At 41.3% G+C, this 20,029-nt stretch overlaps 1 protein-coding gene across 2 annotated transcripts in view; it reads right to left on the reverse strand.

Moving 5' to 3' along the window:
* Window positions 1-17,529, reverse strand: part of LOC148028659 (uncharacterized) — a 38,078-nt gene extending 20,549 nt beyond the window's left edge. For both annotated transcript variants that reach the window (XM_087687459.1, XM_087687457.1), the window contains exons 1-6: window positions 17,400-17,529; window positions 15,533-16,573; window positions 15,248-15,421; window positions 15,056-15,172; window positions 9,246-9,425; window positions 9,122-9,168 (exon numbers count right to left, since the gene is read on the reverse strand). In XM_087687459.1, coding sequence (XP_087543585.1) covers window positions 9,122-9,168; window positions 9,246-9,425; window positions 15,056-15,172; window positions 15,248-15,421; window positions 15,533-16,573; window positions 17,400-17,438 — 1,598 coding nt within the window. In that variant the 5' untranslated portion in view covers window positions 17,439-17,529. The remainder of the gene's footprint in view (window positions 1-9,121; window positions 9,169-9,245; window positions 9,426-15,055; window positions 15,173-15,247; window positions 15,422-15,532; window positions 16,574-17,399) is intronic.
* Window positions 17,530-20,029: the final 2,500 nt, after the last annotated feature.

The raw sequence follows: 20,029 nt of genomic DNA on the forward strand, positions 1-20,029 counted from the left end.
AGGATGCAGGCTACCTTGCATGACCAGAGGGAGTAGTTGGAACCATCCAACTTATCTTCCTTCGGAAAGGAAGGGAGAATCGGCACCTGAATAGAGGGAATCAAAGAAGGCATCCGCACATCTGAAGCAGTCTTCACGGAAGAAACCTTCGCGGTAGATGGAACCCTCTGAGATGCATGGACTGAAGAAGGACGAGTGCGAGGAGGTTCTTCCCGACGTCGAACCTCACGATAAGCCCGCCTCCGCTCAGAGGAATGATGAGAAAGAAGTTCATCCTCTGAGTCATCAAAGCCTGAAAACTGGTAAGACATCTTCCAATCTGCAAAATACCAAAGAAAGTTGTGCCGATGTCGAAATATGACCAGCAATGTGGTCACTAACCACCAAGACGCAGGCAGAGAATGCCTACAAACACCTGGATCTGCAAAACGCAAAGATAACTGATGTCAATCACCAGAAGAGAGACCACCAGCACCAGGAAACAGCCCGGAAAGAAGTCGCCAGCAGGAAATGTGCCGCCTGGAGTGGTAGCGACCAGCAGAACAGCAAAACGCAGCCTGTAGGGAGGTCGCCCAGCAGAAGGAGGGACAGCCTGGTGGAAAACGCAAGGTTTCTGCGTCGCTGGATGACGTGGCAGCCTCTGCAGACAGCGTGGGCAGCAAAACGCAGGCTGAAAGGCCTCCTGAAGAAGTCGCCTGGCAGTTGTTGATCAGATGGCAGCAGCAGTAAGGTATCTCACTCCTGAGGGTATGTCCTCCGTGCTCTCAATCAGGCGATGATACCATGTGAGAGTGCGCAACGGAAGAAGAACATGAACACAGAGGAGAGGAGAGAGAAAGCAGAGAATGAAGGAAGAAAGTCTGCACTGACTGAGATGAATGCTGAATACACTGAAATGGACAGAGCAGTCCCTGCACGCAGCCCGGAGCGTCAATGAGGGGACCAGAACAGACTGGAAGCAATGGCAGCACCAATGCCGGAGACGGAGATGACGGAGGCAGTGCTGAACCTGCAGAGTACAATGCTGGAATGACTGGGGGGGCTGCTATATATAGCCCCCAGGCCAGAAAACTGGCCGACCTGCCAAATCTGGCCGACCTGGCCAGATTTGGCCGACCAGCCAGATCTGGCCAACTTTGGCCAGATCTGGTCAACTTTGGCCAGATCTGGTCGACCTGCCCAGAAAATGGGCCGACTGCAGAATAACAGCCCAGTATGGGCTGTATGACTCCCAGAGGCTGCAGACTGACAAGGACAGCCACTAAATGAACTGACAGAGCTCCTCTGTCTCCTGTCAGACTCTGATAGGAGCTCACAACCAGGAGATGACAGACTGAGAATGATAAAGAGCAGGCTAACATATAAGACATTGTGCAATGGTTATGTATCATCTGTATATCTTGCACAAAACCAAGCCTCCACAATACCACAAGATACTCTTTAGAAGAGCTTTGGCTCTAATACCATATGAAGATGTGCTAGGGTTTACAAAAAGAAAACACAAAATGTACCAACACGACTGAAACACAATAACTCACATAGTAACGCAATAAACGCAAACCCTAAACACAAAACACAAAATGCACAACGCAAAAAGCAAAACACAAACAAAGAAGAAAGAGAACTCTAAAGTGAATGAATCAATTATGTAAATGAAGAAAACAATGCACAAGATGCTCAAAGAAAGATTTGTCCAACAATCGATGGCTCTCATGGGGCTAAGGGAGATGTTGATATGTGTGGTCTACCGAAGATGGATCCCGAGTGCAATAACCACCTACTGGAGCAGAGGCGCTTGGTCACCATTAAAGTCCATCCTAAATCTTGATTAGCAGGGCAATCACAGGAGTTGTTGAAACCAGTCTTCCTCCTCGGATAGGGTGGTAAATAACCTGATTAAGCACTATTTATAGCAATTAACAAATTCACAAAACTGAAAAGTACACTTTACCCTATAATATTGGACATTGGACACCTTGTTGGCCCCAAAACTGGTGTCTCTTTCAGTATTTATTTAACTTAATTGAAGAAGAAGTTGATGTACAATGGGATTCTCCCAATCCCTTTTGGTATTCCAACTCCCCTTGCTGTTCAAAATGACAAGCAAGTCTTTAATCTGATTTGCCCCCTAATTCGGACAATCAATTGGCCTTCCCGCTTTGATGGAGATGGAAAATACTCCAAATTCAATTATTTATTGGTTCCTCCACTTGAATAGGCTAAAAACAGTTTCAGCCCTGTTGAATCCAAGTCTTGGAGCTTCCAATTTCTGGCACGCTTCTCGATGCTGCTGCTAAACCCTAATTTCTTCTACAAATTAGAGTTTACAACAGAGAAATCTGAAATTTCTCAGCCTCTAGTGATCTCAATGTTGCAATCTTTGGACTAAGGCTGTAGAAAGCCTGGGAGATGAGAGAGAATGATGAGGAGAGAGAAAATTCAGACTTTTCTAGCGAAGAACTGAAGAAAATCTGTCATTTACTACTAATGCCTTGTCTCAACAAACTACAAAGCACATCTATGGCGATCAACTGCCCTCTTTTGCGTTTCTTACGATCTTTGAAGTGCATATTTTATCTTTGCATAGGCTACATCCAAGTTTTCCACATAACGATCAGCCTCAAAGATCTTATCCTTAGTTTGCAAAATAGGTGGTACCTTCTTGCTACCTCAAATGGAGCTTTGCCCGTAGAACTATGCACTGTGTTGTTGTAAGCAAACTCAACCAAGGGCAAATACTACTCCCACTATGTCTCGTGGTCTGAAACATTGCACTTCAAAAGATCTAACACTGTGGAATTTGCTTCCTCAGACTGACGATCTGTCTACGAATGGAAGGATGATGAGAATTTCAACGTGGTACCCATATTCTCAAACAAGCCCTTCCAAAATAAACTGGTCATCCGAGGGTCTCGATCACTAATGATCGACTTTGGCATACCATGATACTTAAAGATGTACTGCAAAAACAATCTTGCCATATGATCAACCTTTATTTTCTTCCTCATCAGAATGAAATGGGCTTCTTTGCTAAATCTGCGAATAATAGTCTATATCCCATCATTCCCTGTAGGTGTCTTAGGAAGCTCAAAAATAAAGTCCATTGCAATGCTCTACCAAGGCCTATCTGGAATAGACAAGGGCTGCAACAAAACCCCCGGCATCTTTTGCCTATCATGCTTTACCTTCTAGCATACGATGCATGTCTTAACAAATTGTTCTACATCATGCCTCAAAGCTAGCCAATAAAAGCAATGCTCCACTGCCTTAACCGTGGCATCAATACCTCTATGTCCTACATACGGAGGAGTATGACTTTCAATGATAACTCTAGGCACAGAGGAGCATGACTTTCAATGATAACTCTAGGCCTTAACTGCTTTGTGACACACAGTCATCCATGCATCATCAGAAATCCATCTCTTAGCACAAAGTGTCCATGCCTTTGGCCATTGCAAAGCTGATCATAAACATTAGCAAAGTTCGAATCAGCAACATATTGCTCTTTCATGGCATCCAACTCAGTGTGATAAACCATGCTGACGGCTGAAATTTGTGGCTTACGTGACAATGCATCAGCCACAACATTCTTTTTACCATCAATATGTACAATCTGAAAATGAAACATAGAGAGAAAATTTGCCCACTCATATGCTTCTCTGACAACTTTGTCTGCATCAAAAAGTACCTCAAAGTTTGATGGTCTGTCTGCACTGTAAAATCAGCCCCCAACAAATATTGTTTCCATGTAGATAGTCCATGAATTATAGCCAAGAGCTCTTTCTTATAGACCTACAAATTATTTTCTGCACCATGGAGAATTCAGCTTTCATAAGCCACAACTTGCCTGTCCTGCATAAGAATAGCCCCAATGTTGTTACCACATGCATCACATCAAACTATGAATGACTTCCTTAGATCTGGCAACACAAGCACAGGATCTAAAGTGATCTTTTCCTTCAACTTTTCAAATGCTAAAATTTCCATTGGTGTCCATCTAAATGGCACATCCTTCTTCTGCAAGGCATGCAATGGAGATGCAATTTCAGCAAACCTGAGTACATACTTCTTGTAATAAAAACATAAACCCAAGAAGCTACGGATCTCATGCACATTCCTCAAAGGTGGCCATGATTGTATTGTCTCAACCTTTGCAGGGTCCATGTGAATATCATCAGCCGATGCAATATGCCCCAAAAAGTGGATTTCATGCAAGCTGCACCAAAAGCACTAGAGAACAAAAAGAAGATAAGCTAGGCTGAATCAACCCTTTTTCTAACAGCTCATTTACTTGACTCATAATCTCCTCCTGTTGGACTGCACTGACTCTGTAGGGTGGCTTATTAGGTGGGCTACTCCCAGGGATAAGATCTATGCCATGATCTTCTAGCCTTTCAGGCGGTAACTACCTTGGAAGTGACTGAGAGAAGCAATCAGCATACATTTTCAAAAATGACATGCGATCCTTCTCTAAATTAGACATGTTCCCAACATTCTCACTATCATCTTTATCCTTAGTAAAAACCAAGTACGCTGAAATATGATTTTTCATTACTTTAGAAATGGTAGCTACAGATACAACAGGGATAGATTCACCTTTACACTTTACATCAATTGTAAGTACCTTTCCCTTATGCTAAATAGTGATCTTTTTTGCGCGAGAATCAATCACTGCATACATACGGTGGCACCATGGCATACCAAGCAATACATCACAACCCTCAAGTGGAGCAATGAAAAACTCTTCGTTGTCCCCATATCCTTGTAAATGCAATCGAAGCTTTCCAATGAGTGGTGTGACGGGCTCTACATGGTCTTTACATGCCATTCCAACTTTCTCCGTGGATCCCATCTCATCCTCTCTCATGTCTAGATGGGCGGCCATGTCAACAAAGATGAAGTTGGCTCGTGCAACATCATCAAAGAAAATCAATGCATGTCGATCCCTAATTTTGCCCCATGCTCTGCACAACTCAACATTATCATTGTATTGATCACTAACAGCATCGCGCACCAATCCCACTGATGTTTTGGGCTTCTTTCCTTTAGAATCTTCTTGATTTTCTGATTTTCCAGCTTGCTGCCTATTGGGACAATCCCTTCCAATGTGACACTCCTATTCACAAATAAAACATTTATTTGCAACCATCAATTCCCTATGTTGTGCCAATGTTTTCAAGCCCTTTCTTTGTTGTTTTGGCCTCTTTTCAGGCTGATTTTCAAATTTGTCCTTTTCCTCAGTCTTAAACAACTTTTTATTTGGTTTCTCCCCACTCTCTAGGAAGCCCGAATCCTTCCCACGTAGCAAAGCATCGGCTATAGCAGCAGACTCTATAAGCCGAGACATGCTAGATATGGTGGATTTAATGCAAAAAACCCTGATTCCTTTGGGCAGCCCACAAACATATTTTTCCACTTGCTCATGAAGGGGTACGGGGCAATAAGAAGTAATAGACAACAATGCATCCCAAAACTTCTTATTATATTGCTCTAAAATCTTACATTCCTTAGCATCCAGCTTATTCCAAGCTGTCATGATGTCCACCTCAAAGGTACTAGTCAACTAATTCGATGCAAACATTTGTTTGAATTGTACCCACATTGACAGTGCTCAGGACCGCCACTGTAATGCATTCCCTTTCAAGAAAGTGGCTGCTTTTCGAATCTGAGAACTCCGTGAAGTTTTCCCCCTAAATAGGCTGCATCAAACTGTTGAATGAAAGTCAAAGCTTTCAGCCTACCTTGTACACCGCTGAAGGACTCAAACTTCACTGCTTTTCCACCCTCATCATCGTCTTTTGCTGCCCCTTTGGGTGTCAAGTTGTCATACACTGGCTGCTACAAAAAGGGTGCATTTGCTAAATTTACATCAAAACCAATGCCAAACGGAGCATTTGCATGACCAACATTCATTCCTTGAGCCCCATAAGCATTCGAGAGTGCAGATGCAGTACCAAACATGCTACTTTGTGCCCCAAGCATCAAGCCAATGTTGCCATACATAGGGTTTTGCATATTTCTAGCCATACCCGAATGCATCAGGCCTTACACACCATGCATTGGTTGCTACATGCCATAGGGATTTTGTGCCATACATTCCCATATGCGGTCCTTGTCCAACCATAGTATGAAAAATAGTGCTTCCACCAAAATATCCTAGCTGCCCCATCATAGCATGCATGCCCGGCTATCCAAAATCCATTGTGTTTTTTTTTCATTAACATCTTTGGGAGCTTCAAATGAAGGGTTTGGCATTATCTTCGGTGCATCTTGCTATCCTGAAGGTGTAGAAGACGTCTTCTTCTTCTTTCCTTTGCTGTCCTTCTTTGGAGCATTCAAAAATCAGGTAAATTGAGAATCCTTTGCCAATTCAGCAAAGAGATTTGCTACTATCCTCATCTGATTTTTGAACTGGTCATCAAATTCCTCTTCACTTTGCTGATCATCAACCTCCTTATGCCCTGAAGGGCGTGCATCTTGCCCAATAGCAACACTTTCAGCTTGTTGTCCATGGTCTGAGCCTTGTCCAAGGTCAGACATTGCATTTCCTTCATTCCCATGTGAACGTTCATACTAAGAGGCATCATCATTGCTCGAGTCCATCTCACTATATGAAGACATATTGTTGTAATTTCTCAGCTGAGAGTAAAAATCAGCACTAGCACAAAGCTTTGGCTTGCAATCAGGTGCCTCGAGCCCACCAAATCAAGAGATTGAGTGGTGCCCCGGCCAATGAAACCATGAAACTAGCCTTCCTCCTCAGATAGGGTAATAAATAACCTAATTGCACTATTTACAGCAATTAACAAATTCACAAAACTGAAAAGTATACTTTACCATATAATATTGGACATTGGATACCCTGTTGGCCCCAAAACTGGCGCCCCTTTCGATATTTATTTAACTTAATTGAAGAAGAAGTTTATGTACAATGGGATTCTCCCAATTTCTTTTGGTATTCCAACTCCCCTTGCTATTCAAAATGACCAGCAAGTCTTTAATCTGATTTGCCCCTTGATTCAGGCAATCAATTGGCATTCACCCGTTACTAGTTCCTCCAGTTGAATAAGCTAAAAATAGCTTCAGCCCATTGAATCCAAGTCTTGGAGCTTCCACTTTCTGGCACACTTCTTGAGATTGCTGCTAAACCCTAATTTCTCCTATAGATTAGGGTTTACAACAAAGAAATCTGAAATTTCTCAACCTCTGGTGATCTCAATGCTACAATCTTTGGATCAAGGCTGTAGAAAGGCTGGGAGATGAGAGAAAATGCTGAGGAGAGAGAAAATTCAGACTTTCTTCTCGAAAAACTGAAGAAAATCTATCATTTATTGTTGCTGCTCTCCCTCAACAGCTTGTAGATGCAAAGAATTGAAGAAAATCAGTCATTTACTGTTGCTGCCCTGTCTCAACAGCCTGTAGATGCTATCACCTGCTGTTGATTGGTCTTCTCTTGCCCCTGGCTACCTCAGACGGTCCTCCAATGGCTGCAAATGAGACCAACAACATCTCCTCTCTCTCTCTTGCAAGCTGAGTACACTAAAAATGCCTCTCTCCAGCCTCTAAAGACGTTTTTCAGTCTTGCATAGGCATTTTTGACAAGTGACAGCCTTCCCAAATGGTCTTTCCAACATTATCCATAATTAAATATTGATTTTTGGTCTTTAAATACTAAAAATTAATCTAATAATTATTTCGATTCCCCGAAAAATAATCTAACTGGCCAATAATTAAATTGGCTAGGCAACTTTCATTCCCAAGTGTCTTTGCGCCATCTTTGACCATCAAATTGGCGTTAGGTACCATTAAACGCCACTTTTCTAGTGTCAGCAACAATTGACACTTATGGCCAAATGAATGACCTAGGCCAACGATTGGCACCAAGTACCACCAAGTACCTGTGCGACATAACTTATAGCAACTTTTGCCTTTGACATCCTGTGATTTCCTCGGGTCTCGAGCTCGTAAATTTACTCTAAATCCAGTTACACCTCACATGTGCAACATTTACTTAACCATGTGATTAAAAATTAATCCACATATTAAGTGAGGTTTCAAAAATACATGTCCTCATGATAGTTGTAATGCTCTTCAGCAATCTTAAATCCCAGCTTTGGTCCCAATCAGTGTTAGTATCGTTGACTAAGAACATTCTAGCTCCCCTATTTGTGAGTTTTACTTTATTGATTTACTGTTCTTAGATTATTGTATATGCAAGGTAATGGACTATGGCTCTTAGGTTGATATGGAAGGTCAGTTTGAGTAAACAAATGCAACTGTCAAATCTTGCAATGCAGTGTCCTTCCCACTAGAAGCAATATCACTACAAAGCTGCTCCATCTTGTTGATGTAGTCCTTCAAGGTAGAATAATAGGCAACGGACAAGTACAACAACATCATTGCCTAAGTGACTCGGTTAGAGGTGTGAATCTCAAAGAGACTCACAAAGTGTGCCCAAATCTCATGGGCCACAAAAAGCTTTTACATATATCAACCAAGACAACATTTGTACAATTCAAACAAAAGAATGGCCTGGCTAGGGCACTAATTCAATCTCATTAGGTTGCTAAAGAATGGCCATTGACTTGTCTCACTAGGATGCCCTATCGAAAGACTTGTTGCCATGAATGGATGTTGTGTAACGGGGAATAGGGTCGATGAAAAAACACCTGCAGGTTGTGGTTGTCAAGCATTGCCTTGGCCTTCAACTTTCAAAGAGAGTACTTTGTGCCCTAACATGCCAAATTTACCTTAGGGAACACCTGGCATATCACAAAGATGTACTGACTTGCCACAAGGCAGAGCCCAAATCTGAGACCAGGGAGAGAACGTAGGGAGGTTCCATTGATCATAGGAGAGGTGAAGCAATTGATGGATGCCCTCCCTAACACGAACATGCAGGTGAAAAGTGAACCCACATGGCAGCCCAAGCTTGACTATCTCTAGCGGCAATGGTATGGCTTGTTATATCTCTAGTTTTATATCCATATTGAAAATTGATACATGAAGGCTTTTTTGCAACAGTAGAAGTGTGTCCATAACATGCATTGGCATTCAGAAAATGTTATGCACATCAAGCTTTTGAAAAATAGAAGGCATGCTTAGAAACCCCAAAACTTACTGTAGTGAGTCAACCATATTGCCACGATCAATCAGCAAGTCCCTCAACTGCAACAAAACATCATAGATAAGTTATTCTAAGTGATGGGGGAACCCACAATTGAGAGAACCAAAAGCAACCACACCTTCATGCAGACTTCTGCCTCAGCCTCGAGTTCTTTTGAAACTTGAGCCACCTTTTCAATGGCAGCTTGTTCAGCAGCTAGAAGCTCCTGTGCATTTCTTTCCTTATCGTTCTTCTCCTTCGCTGCAATCTCTCTTTCTTGAACTGCTGCCTTTAATCGAGCCAACAAAACAGCCCGAATCTGCATCCAAAGAGTACAAATGAAATACATGTAAGTATGAACACTATGATAAAGACTGGCATATGTACAAATAACTCAATATTCATTTCGACAGCTATAAACTGTAACAGCTCGGTGCTGCTGTCTCCAGGCAGATGAGAGTGTCTACTGAACAACATAGGCTGCTCTAGCGGTAGCACTGCTGGTCAGCATCTTCTTGCTGCTGTCAACAGCAGATTTGCTGCTTATATTCTGTGGCAAATCTGCTGGCTGCCCTAATAAAACTGTTTCATTACAGGCAAAGCTATCTAGACCTCGGTGAAGATGACTTAGAGTTGTTCGTGACTGTTTTTTTTTGTCATGGAGGCTAATTGGATATTGCGCTATTGTTTGCTTTCATGGAAGCTAAAGATTGGCTATTGTTTGCATTGTTCTCATGTGGCACACTTGGCAAGAGATCCAAGTTGTGTTAGATCTGTTGAACCGATTCAATGCGTCTGTATTTGCAATTGAGATCACATACCAAATGTTGTACTCGAAGGATATAGGATTGCTCATGAGTGGCAGAAGAGCCAATTGATTGTACTTTCATGTATCTTGGACTCATGGAATAAGTGGAAAATTGCAAGGGATGTTGAGCAACCAAAGCTCTACTGCTATCCTTCATCTTTCAATGACTACTCCACAACCTAGAGGATTGCTTTTTACTCCCTCCATAGACAGCTCTTTTCCTCGTCATCGACACTTTTGCCTGAAGAATCGCCCTTCGCTCCCATCACAACGCAAATCCCTTGCAAGTGCTACTGCCTGATCAGCCCAAGACAGTATCGTTATTTCTGAGCTCCACTCCTTTGTATCAGCATGATTCCATGTTCATCATTCTTCATTCTTCTTTTATGTTTTGAGTTTTCTTTGTCACAATGTTTGCCGTATACTTAGTGTTTTCTCCCTACAAACCCTACCATTCCTTGACATGGCACCAAAGCATACGATTCCATCTCTTGACAAGGAATGCAAAGGTTTTTGGCCCAATGGTGTGTCACTATCTTGAGTATTTGTGCAAGAGAATTTTAGCTCCCCCTATTGTTTCATTCAAGTTGATGGATCTCTTTGTATTGATTTACTAACAATTGGTTTCACTGAGAAAGTGACCACGATCTAAAGGAAAACCATGGTGATGACAAACACGGAGACAAACGTAAATAGCCCTAAAGTGAGTGCAAACTAGCCAACCTATTTTAAAACAAATTGAACTATAGGAAATTTTCCACCATACTCTCAAAAAGCAAAACAAAAAGTCGTGACTAACAAACTATAAGGGTTGAAAATTAAAAAGTGCCACATGGCAACAGCGTGGAAGAAGTCGCAATCGTGACTATATGACCAAAGTTTCCTGCATGTGTAGAAAGCAATCATTGCAAGCAAATCAGAGTAAAGAGCTACCTGAATCTAGCATGCCAAGATGTACATTGCTGAGGAGAGAGAGAGAGAGAGAGAGAGATGGAGATACCCCAGGGTTTGCAAAAGAAAACACAAAGTGTATGACCACAACTAAAGCACAATGAATTCAGACACTAATGCAAAAAGAATATAACTAAAGGAATAATGAATGAAAGTGTACAGAGTGCTCAATGGCAAAGGTATCCAACAGCTAGTAGCTCTTGTGAGAGCAAGCTGAGGGTGGGAACGGAGTGTCCACCAAAGATGGATCCTGACTGCTATAACCACCAGTCAAAGCTGAGATCAGGCTGTAGATGACAGGACAATGTATTGCCTATAGACAATGACAGCTGATCACCTATAGCAATTTGGAGCTGGGGGACAAGATGGAAAGGTAATATTGGATGCAAGGCAGCCTCTTCTGCAAGAAAACGCAGGCTAAATAGAGGTGTTAGTGATGTTGAACAGCAAGGTGGCCTGCTGCACTAAAAACAACAGCCACTGATGCAGCAGAAATCAAGTCACCACCTAAGAGAGTAATCGCTTGATTATGGGAGCAGCATCCAGAGAAGGCAGCAGTAGTAGACAAGACCTGGAGCTGAAGAAGATGTGACAGCATTCAGCAAAGGGCTAGGCAGCCACGTGATAAAGGAGGGCTGACGACTGAAATTGAAGGAACCTACAAAACAAGGGATGGAGCAAGTGGCTAGGCATCCTCCTATTTATAGATGTGGATCCTCCTAAAGCTTGAATTTGTGCTTATGGGACATAGAAACTTTAGTAGTTTTTGAGTTTCTAGGCTATTTGAATGAGCTAATTAAGGTTTAATGAGAAATGCTTCTTTTTTAGCTTACATCCCCTCTCACACCCAGCACGTGAACCAATAAAGGAGTACAAGCATAGCTCGCCCCATGTTTATCCCAAGACGCTCCACCCCAAAGCAACCAAGGTATTGGTCAATGGGTGCACGTCAGCTGCCCAAAAACATACCAAGACTACAAAGGCAATGGTTATCTTATCTCAAGAGTCCGAAGGACCACCCCAAAGAGGCTAAGGCATCGGACAAAGGGTACCTATTAGCTGCTCAATGGCCCACCATGACTTGCAAAGGGCAATGTTAAACCACTGTGAACTCTTTTTCTGTAGTGGTTGTGCATATGATGCTCAACCAGCATTGGAGCCATCTCCCAAGATTGAATATAGGTCCATCCTGATTGCCTAGGCGGCTAACTCTTCCCTTGCTCTTATAGTTGGGGAGTGTCAAGCTTTCCTTCTTCATCCATTAGGTCCATTTCATGGTGGATGGCTATTTTGGTGATTCTCAACCAGCATGGCAACCTCTCTTGATGCTGAGATTTGGGCTTGTTTATACCACATTGCTAGCATAGGAGCCCTTTGTCGAGTACGGGTATGTTCCATGTACCAGATCCTTGGTTCTCCTTTGGCTCATCTAGCTAAGGGGTGTTAGGTCTACCTTCATCATTAGATTGCATCATTTTGATTCTTGGCACCACGTGGAGTCCATCCTTCTTCGCCTTTGGCATGCACATCCATGGTTGAGGGGGTTTCTACCCTTCATTGTAACTATAGGTTTCAGTATTGAATTAACATCAGCCTCCCTTCCTTGATGTACCTACCCTTTGCACTGTTAAAGGGCACTTAGGCAAGCGAACAATTTTGCCATGAGGGACAGTATCCAAATGAGCACCTTGTTGCATGCACATTCTCAACTTGCAGCATTCCTCTTTGCATCTCATTGTGCAGAGCACCCTTGAGCGGACTTGAGTTGTTGCCACTAGTGGTTCTGTTACCACCATACCTCCAACCTCTTCACCCCTTTACTTCAGCGTAGGCACCTTGGATAGGTGGCTGGGATAGTCTTTGTTTTGTGGTGTTTGATGAGACCATCCCTTTTATTTTTCCCACGGGCACAATCACAGTTACTCCACAAACCTACAAAAAATAATGTTAAATAATTAAAATCACCTAAACTAAAAGAAAAGAAAGATGGATGTCAAGATAAGGAAGCACTTGCAAATATGGGGAAGATGCATAGTGCACAAGTGGCATTCCTAGCAACAAAGCACTAACTGTGAAGTGATACACCTCTAACTTCTAAGTGTTTAATGATGGCCTAAAACCTAAATGTACATCCAAGACAATGTGAACTAAGATTGGGGAACCTATGGTAGGTCTAAAGTAGGGTTCGAGATGGAATGTAGATGAATCAAATGTGAAGTGAAAGTGGAAAGAAAAAGCGGGAAATGTGAAGGTGAATGTGAAGCACCAAACTCATACTCAAATGAAAAAGAAGATAAAGGATTACCTTCTGGATCATCTCTGATCATAGAGGTTTCTTCTAATCCATATTGATACCAATCTGAATCTTCATGGTGATTTACTAATCAGTATTTGTATAATAGAAGGAGCAATATAGACATAATTAGACTCACACAAAAATGGATTGCATGAACCTACCACCGGGCTTCACTGTGAAAATTTTAAACTTTGGTTGTATCTCGCATGGATAGTCTTTCCTCAACTAAGAGATGATGAGTCTCCTCAGTGGAGTACTCCAACTAAGATGCACCTTGTGAAGGAACGTGAGACGAACATCCGAGATTCTATGAGTACTCCCTAGAAGAAAGATTAGTAGATGGAGCATTTTCCTCCAAATCAAGACCATAATACCTCAACAAAGCCTCCATTAAAGGAGTGACTTGAGAGAACATCAAAGGATCAAAGGATAGAGTGTTCTAAGGCATTATGAGTTAGCATGTGATGTATAGTGTAATCAAGAACAAACCAAGCAATCCCCAATAGCCTCAGGTAACTCTTTAGAAGAGCACCGGCTCTAATACCATGCGGAGATATACTAGGGTTTGCAAAGGAAAACAAAATGTATACGACCACGACTGAAACATAGTAAGCTCAAACACTAATGCAAAATTACAAAATGCAAAACAAAGATAGCTGAATGAATGACAATGAATAAATAATGAATGAAAGTGTACAGAGTGTTCAACACTGTCCAGCAGCCGATGGCTCTAGTGGGGGTGGGCTGAGGGAGGAGATGGAGTGTGACTTTGACCAAAGACGGATCCCAAGTGTTGTAACTGACCCAACTAGATGACAATAACAAGGTGCTAAATATCCTCCTGCAATGGTTGGACATTAGGGCAGCAATGGGTTTGCAAGCAACAAGGAAAAGTGGCTCAAAGAAGAAGAAAAGTTGCTGCTGCAAAAAGCAAAGGCCCTATAAGACTGTACAACCGTGAAAGAGCTCAAAATCCTGGAAGCCCACTTTGGAAACTGCAAGGGTGAAGAAATCCACAACCATATCACCAACACTCAAACCCCCTCCCCCTCTAAAAGGAATAGAGGGTCTAATGGAACCACCAGAGGAGATGGTAGGGGATGGGACAGAAGCTTTGGGATGGAAGAGGAAACAGGTATAGCCTAAAGGGAACAGGTGAAGCAATAGGGAATGTCGAGGATGACACTACTCTGAAGACAGAATATAAGCAAAGTGAATGGAGCCGATAAGGCCCACACTCCTAATGAACTGTCCAAAAGATGGCCTTCCACATACCGAGACAGCTAAGGCCATCAAGGGAGAAGAGATGGAATCCCGAATCTGGAGACATGTAGGACTTCCACTACATAGCTCAAATGAGAATGGTTGTGAAGTAATTACATGGATCCCATATCACAAATAGGCACATATGAGATGTCACCTACAGTAAATAGGCACAGACGAGCTGTCACCTACAGTGACACAGCCCTCCTAATGGCAAAGATCCTGGAGCCAATCACACCAATTATATGTAGACTCCTTCACTCCATCCTTCGCATCTGGATGGAGGTGAAAGTACTTCTTTCAGCACTTCTCCACAGGATGTGTAGTCTTTCCATAGCGAGGACACTTGGGAAAGCCCTTGGATCCAACCTCTATCAGACTCCAAGTCCAAGGATGCCTCTACTTTGACTTTCTTTCCTTTTTCCTTCTTCTTTTGTTCTTTCTCACATGACTAGCCACAAATGCATGACTGACTGACCCTGTACCATCTATTTCCTTAGTGTCAGACCTATTCCAAGATCATAGCAACCAATGCCTCCAAGATGATGGTGTCCTGCACAGGAGAATTTGGCAAAATTGTTTCATAATAATTCAACATTCTTTATATGTGTACCATGCAGTTTGTACTTGCCTCATCTATCGCAGACAGAGCCTTCGATTGCTCCGCTTGGGTTTGCAACAATCGTGATCGAAGCCCCCGCGCTTCTGTAGATAGAATAGCTTTTTCACCATAAACTTCTGCAGCACGCTACAAGGACAATGACAGTGTGAGACTAACAGGCCAACTTGATATCCTGCAAAGAAGAAATACAAAAAGTATCACCATTTCATTTTCAGCCTGTTCATGGGCAACTTTTTGCCTCATCTGCAAAACCTCTTTCTCTAACTTTAGACCCCCATTTAATGCAGCGATCTTTGCTTCCTGAGCAGCAGCTTCTTCTTTCTCTGTTTGCAGCCTTAGTAAGCGAATGTCCTCAATCTCTTGTAGTATCTTTGCCTGAACATAAACACTCATAAATACACTCTAACATACTTGTGTTTGCTCAACAACAAAAATGGCATGCAGAAGAGTCTCATTAAGTCTATCTGATACGATCTGTGATCATACTTTGCAGCATTTTGCTTCGTGGACAAGTATTTCCAAATCTTCAATCGGTATGTTGTTTTCACCAGAGCTGTCAATTGCCTGTTTAGTACCTCGAATAACATTTTCTGTGGACTCCTGAGCAGTCATCACCTCAGAGCAGAAATTTCCATTGACTTTATAGTTTTCCAGCTCATGGATCAGCCCATTCTTCCCTCCTGTAAAAGCAGCATTTTCTGCATGCTCCTGTGAAACCTTTGTCGTATTAGGCCAGACTGTTTCCTCTGAGTATATATCCTCTTCGTCTACATCAGGTGCAATAAGAACTTTTCCAGCTTCAAGCTCCTGCATAATGGATCTAGTTTCCAAAGTTTTTTTCATGGGCTTTGTTGAAGAGTCCACAAAATCTTTTGGAAAATCAAGAGTGTCTGAAGAATCCAATGTGTCTGTTGAAGCAGCCATCAATGAAGTTTCAAAAGCTTCCAATTTTCGTTGCTTCTTAAGAGGGTGGTCTTCCTGCAGCTCCTCACTTCCTAAAGCATTTGTGTATTTCAACACGGTAACCTTTGCAGTGTCATGTGCTGGGAGGCCATCTGACGAATCTGTTGAAAAATCAATTGAATCCAAAGAATCTACTGAATCAGTTGAGGAATTCATTGATGAGGTTTCAAAAGCTCCCAGTTTTTGTTGCTTCCTGAGAGAGTAGTTTTCCTGCAGCCTCTCACCTCCTGAAGCATTTGCATATTTCAACTCTGCAAACTTTATGTTACCATCTGATGAGTGGTCATTCAGACCAGCTTGGCATCCAACTCCACATTTCCATACTATCAACTCTTCATATATATCACAATTAGTTTCAATTAGCTCTTCTCCCTTCAGGGTCACCAAATCCTTGCCCAGTTCTAATGGAATAGCTGTACATATATCCATATTTGTTTTGTTAGCAGGATTGGCTGGTTGAGGCTTTGTACTGTGGGATGCAACATTCTCCTTGACCAGGAAATCAATGGCAGATTCCATATCATCACCATCAAGTAAAACAGCCCTAATGAGTCGCGCATCAATCTGCATTAATTTTTATAGACATTAATACGCATGCACCTCAACACATGTAGGCAAACAGGAGCACACCATGCACAGCAGATGTTCATGAATACACAGCAAGCTATATCAACTATCCATTCTTATGGATATCGGGAACGCGTTGTAATTTTACATTGCTTATGCAGCCACGATTATACAGCCGAAATGCATTTCTAATAGCACTTTTATTTTATTGGGTAAAAAGAATCTACCCATTCTTATGGACAACATGCAGAACCCATCTCTGAACTCCTGCAACATCATGAATCCCCATTTCTGGAATCAGACAACATCATGAGCTTCTGCAAAGGAGGTACCACATACCTACCTAGCCTGTTGCAGGGGTGGGGGGGTAGAGGGACCACAGGCGTGTACCCCGTTGCAACAGGCTCTGCCTGGGGTAGCTCCCTTGAGCTCATGATGATAGGACTACTACATTGGAATCAGAAACAGTTTTCCCCGGTGGGAAACAACCAAAATTACTTGTGACACAGACATAACAATTGAAGTAATATTGCAATGAAAAATGACTAAACTTCATGGGATACATGGGAATCAGAAACAGTTTCCCCCAATGGAAAACAACTAAAACCACTTGTAATACAGGCACAACAATTGAAGCAATAATGCAATGAAGAATGACTAAACTTCACGTGATACTGCGGAATCAATGGAAAACAACTAAAGTTACCTGTGATGTAGTCATAACAATCGAAGCAATAATGCAAAGAAAAGTGACTAACCTTCATATGGTAACGGCCCGACTTTGAGAGCAAACGACTGCAGTGAGTAGAATTACAGTGTTTACCTGCGGAAATAATTCGTGAAGCATCTGTTCGCAGTCCATGAATTCAATCCTCTGTTACTAAAAATCAACTTGCCGAGCTATGACTATCCTTGATTGACCAGCTACAGAGGCCAATAATCGTAAAGGCAATGCCTGACTATATAATCATTGTTTTTTTTTTTCTATTTTAGATACCCATCGCCCTTTTTTGGTCCTACGCATCGGAAGGAGCCCATATCATCATTTGTATTAATAATACAAAGTTTAGTCTCGCACATTTACATGGGTTTCAGATAAATATTAATTAGCATCAACAAACGAGATATCACATGGCAATTTCGCTCAACAATCCATTTTTTATTTTTCTTTCTCCTCTTTTCCCTCTCTCTTTTTAATTTTTTTCTTTTGCCACTCTCTCTCTCTCCCTCCCCAATTCCTCATGCATTATTCTCTCTCTCTCTCTCTCTGCCTTCTATTTTAGTTTACTTTTTTTCCTCTCCTAGTTCTCTCTCTCTCCCTTTTTCTCTCCCCACTTTTCTTCTCTCTCTCTCTTTCTCTCTCCCCCCTTTTATTCTCCCCCTCCCTCATCTCTTGTCCTTCTCTCTCCCTCTCCTCTTTTTTCCTTTTTTTCTTCTTTTCTCTTTCTCTTCATTCTCTTTTTAAATTTTTTCTTCTCTCTCTCTCTCTTAAATTTTAAATTTTCTCTATTATTCTCTCTCTTTGTTTAAATTCTCTCTTCTACTTCTCTCTCTCTCTCTCTTTTCTTTTCTTTTAAAATTTTATATTTTCTCTCTATAATTCACTCTCCATGCTCTCTCTCTCTCTTCTTCTTCTTTCACTTTTTTTTCCCCCCTTAGTCTCTCTTAAGGTATATCAATTTTATATTTTCCCTATATGTAATTCTCTCTCTTTATGTTCATATTCTCTCTCTCTTTCTCTCTCTCTCTCTCTCTCCTTTTCTTCTCCTCTTTTAAATTTTATCTTTTCTATCTTTCTTCTCTCTTCCTCTCCCCAATCTCAAAAATATTTAAATTAAAAAAAACTTTTCTATTTCCTCTTTTTCCCTGTCTCTCTTTCTTCTTCATCTCTCTCTCTTTCTCTCTCTCTCTCTCTCTCTCTCTCTCTCTCTCTCTCTCTCCTTTTCACCTCTTTTTTCCTTTTTTTCTTATTCTATCTCTTCATTCTCTATTTTTTTTCTCTTTCTTTTGAATCTTATCTTTCCTTTCTCTATGATTCTCTCTCTTCTTTTTTCTTTTCTCCCTCTCCTTTTCTTCTCTTTGTCTCTCTTCCCCCTTTTTTTCTCCCCTCTCTTTCTCTCTTTTCCTTTTTTTCTCTCTTAAATTTTATTTCCTCTCTCTATAATTCTCTTTCTCTATGTTCCCCCTCTCTCTCTTCTTCTTTCTTTTTTGCCCTCTCTCTCTCTCTCTCTCTCTCTCTCTCTCTCTCTCTCTCTCTCCCCTATTTTTTCTCTTTCAAATTATATATTTCCTCTCTATCTCTCTCTATACGTCAAAAACTAAATCAAAAAATGTTTAATTTGAAAAAGGCTATTCTGTTTTCTCTTTTCCCCCTCTCTTTGTCTCTTTCTCTTACCTTTTCTTCTTATTTTTATATTTCTCCTTCTTCTTCTCAAAGTGTGTGAAAAACTGTCTAAAATTTTTTAAAATTAAAAAACTTTGAAAATTATTTAATTAAAAGAAAAGTTTAAATTAAAAATTTAATCCAAGAGAGTGAGTAAGTGAGTGAGTGAGTAAGGGGAGGGGGAAGAGAAAAGGAGATATTACAAGTGAGAGAGAGGGGAGGGGAGGGGGTTTTAATTGAAAAAGGGAGGTTTGGAAAAGGGGGTAGTTTTGGGAAGCCCTCTAGAAGTTCGGGGCTTTCTAAACCTACAATGAAAATAATATAGTAGTAAGATATATATATATATATATATATATATATATATATATATATATATATATATATATATATATATATATATATATATATATATATATATATATAACGCATTGTTCTTCACTTATTAAATGCCCGTACAAGTAGAGGTTGTTAATTTATCTTTTTATTTATCTCGTATTTCATTCAATACTAGCTAGTCTGGCTGGCGTTACCTGCTAACTATGCATTACGTAGTTTGCGAACTGGCTAGACTCACAAAAGAAAAAATCACATGTTTCACATGCAAAATATGAGGTGCTTCACACTTAATGTGTAAAATATTAAGAATGTGATTAGGTTATTTATTGAGACTATTCATTAAAGCATGTAAATAATCATATATATTTGTGCGCTATAATAAGCAACATATGTCTCCGTGCATGCAATAGTGCATTCACTTATGAGATGTTGAATGTGTAAAGACACGCGTGCACGTGCGTACACACACACACACACACACTCTCTCTCTCTCTCTCTCTCTCTCTCTCTCTCTCTCTCTCTCTCTCTCTCTCTCTCTCTCTCTCTCTCTCTCTCTCTCTCTCTCTCTCTCTCTCCCCATTATAGCACTATTTGTGCACCTCTATTATGTATGTTACCACAACCTCCCAAACCCCTTGATTGGATACCTCCAACAAATTGGCCGCTTTCGTTGTCAAAAGTTCCCAATTCTTTGATTTGTCATACAAATAGTATTTTCACATGCTTGGCTTTCA

Source organism: Lygodium microphyllum, chromosome 11 (assembly GCF_053477565.2).
Source record: "Lygodium microphyllum isolate KBCC chromosome 11, Lygodium_microphyllum_v1.1.10, whole genome shotgun sequence".
Lineage (NCBI taxonomy): Eukaryota > Viridiplantae > Streptophyta > Polypodiopsida > Schizaeales > Lygodiaceae > Lygodium > Lygodium microphyllum.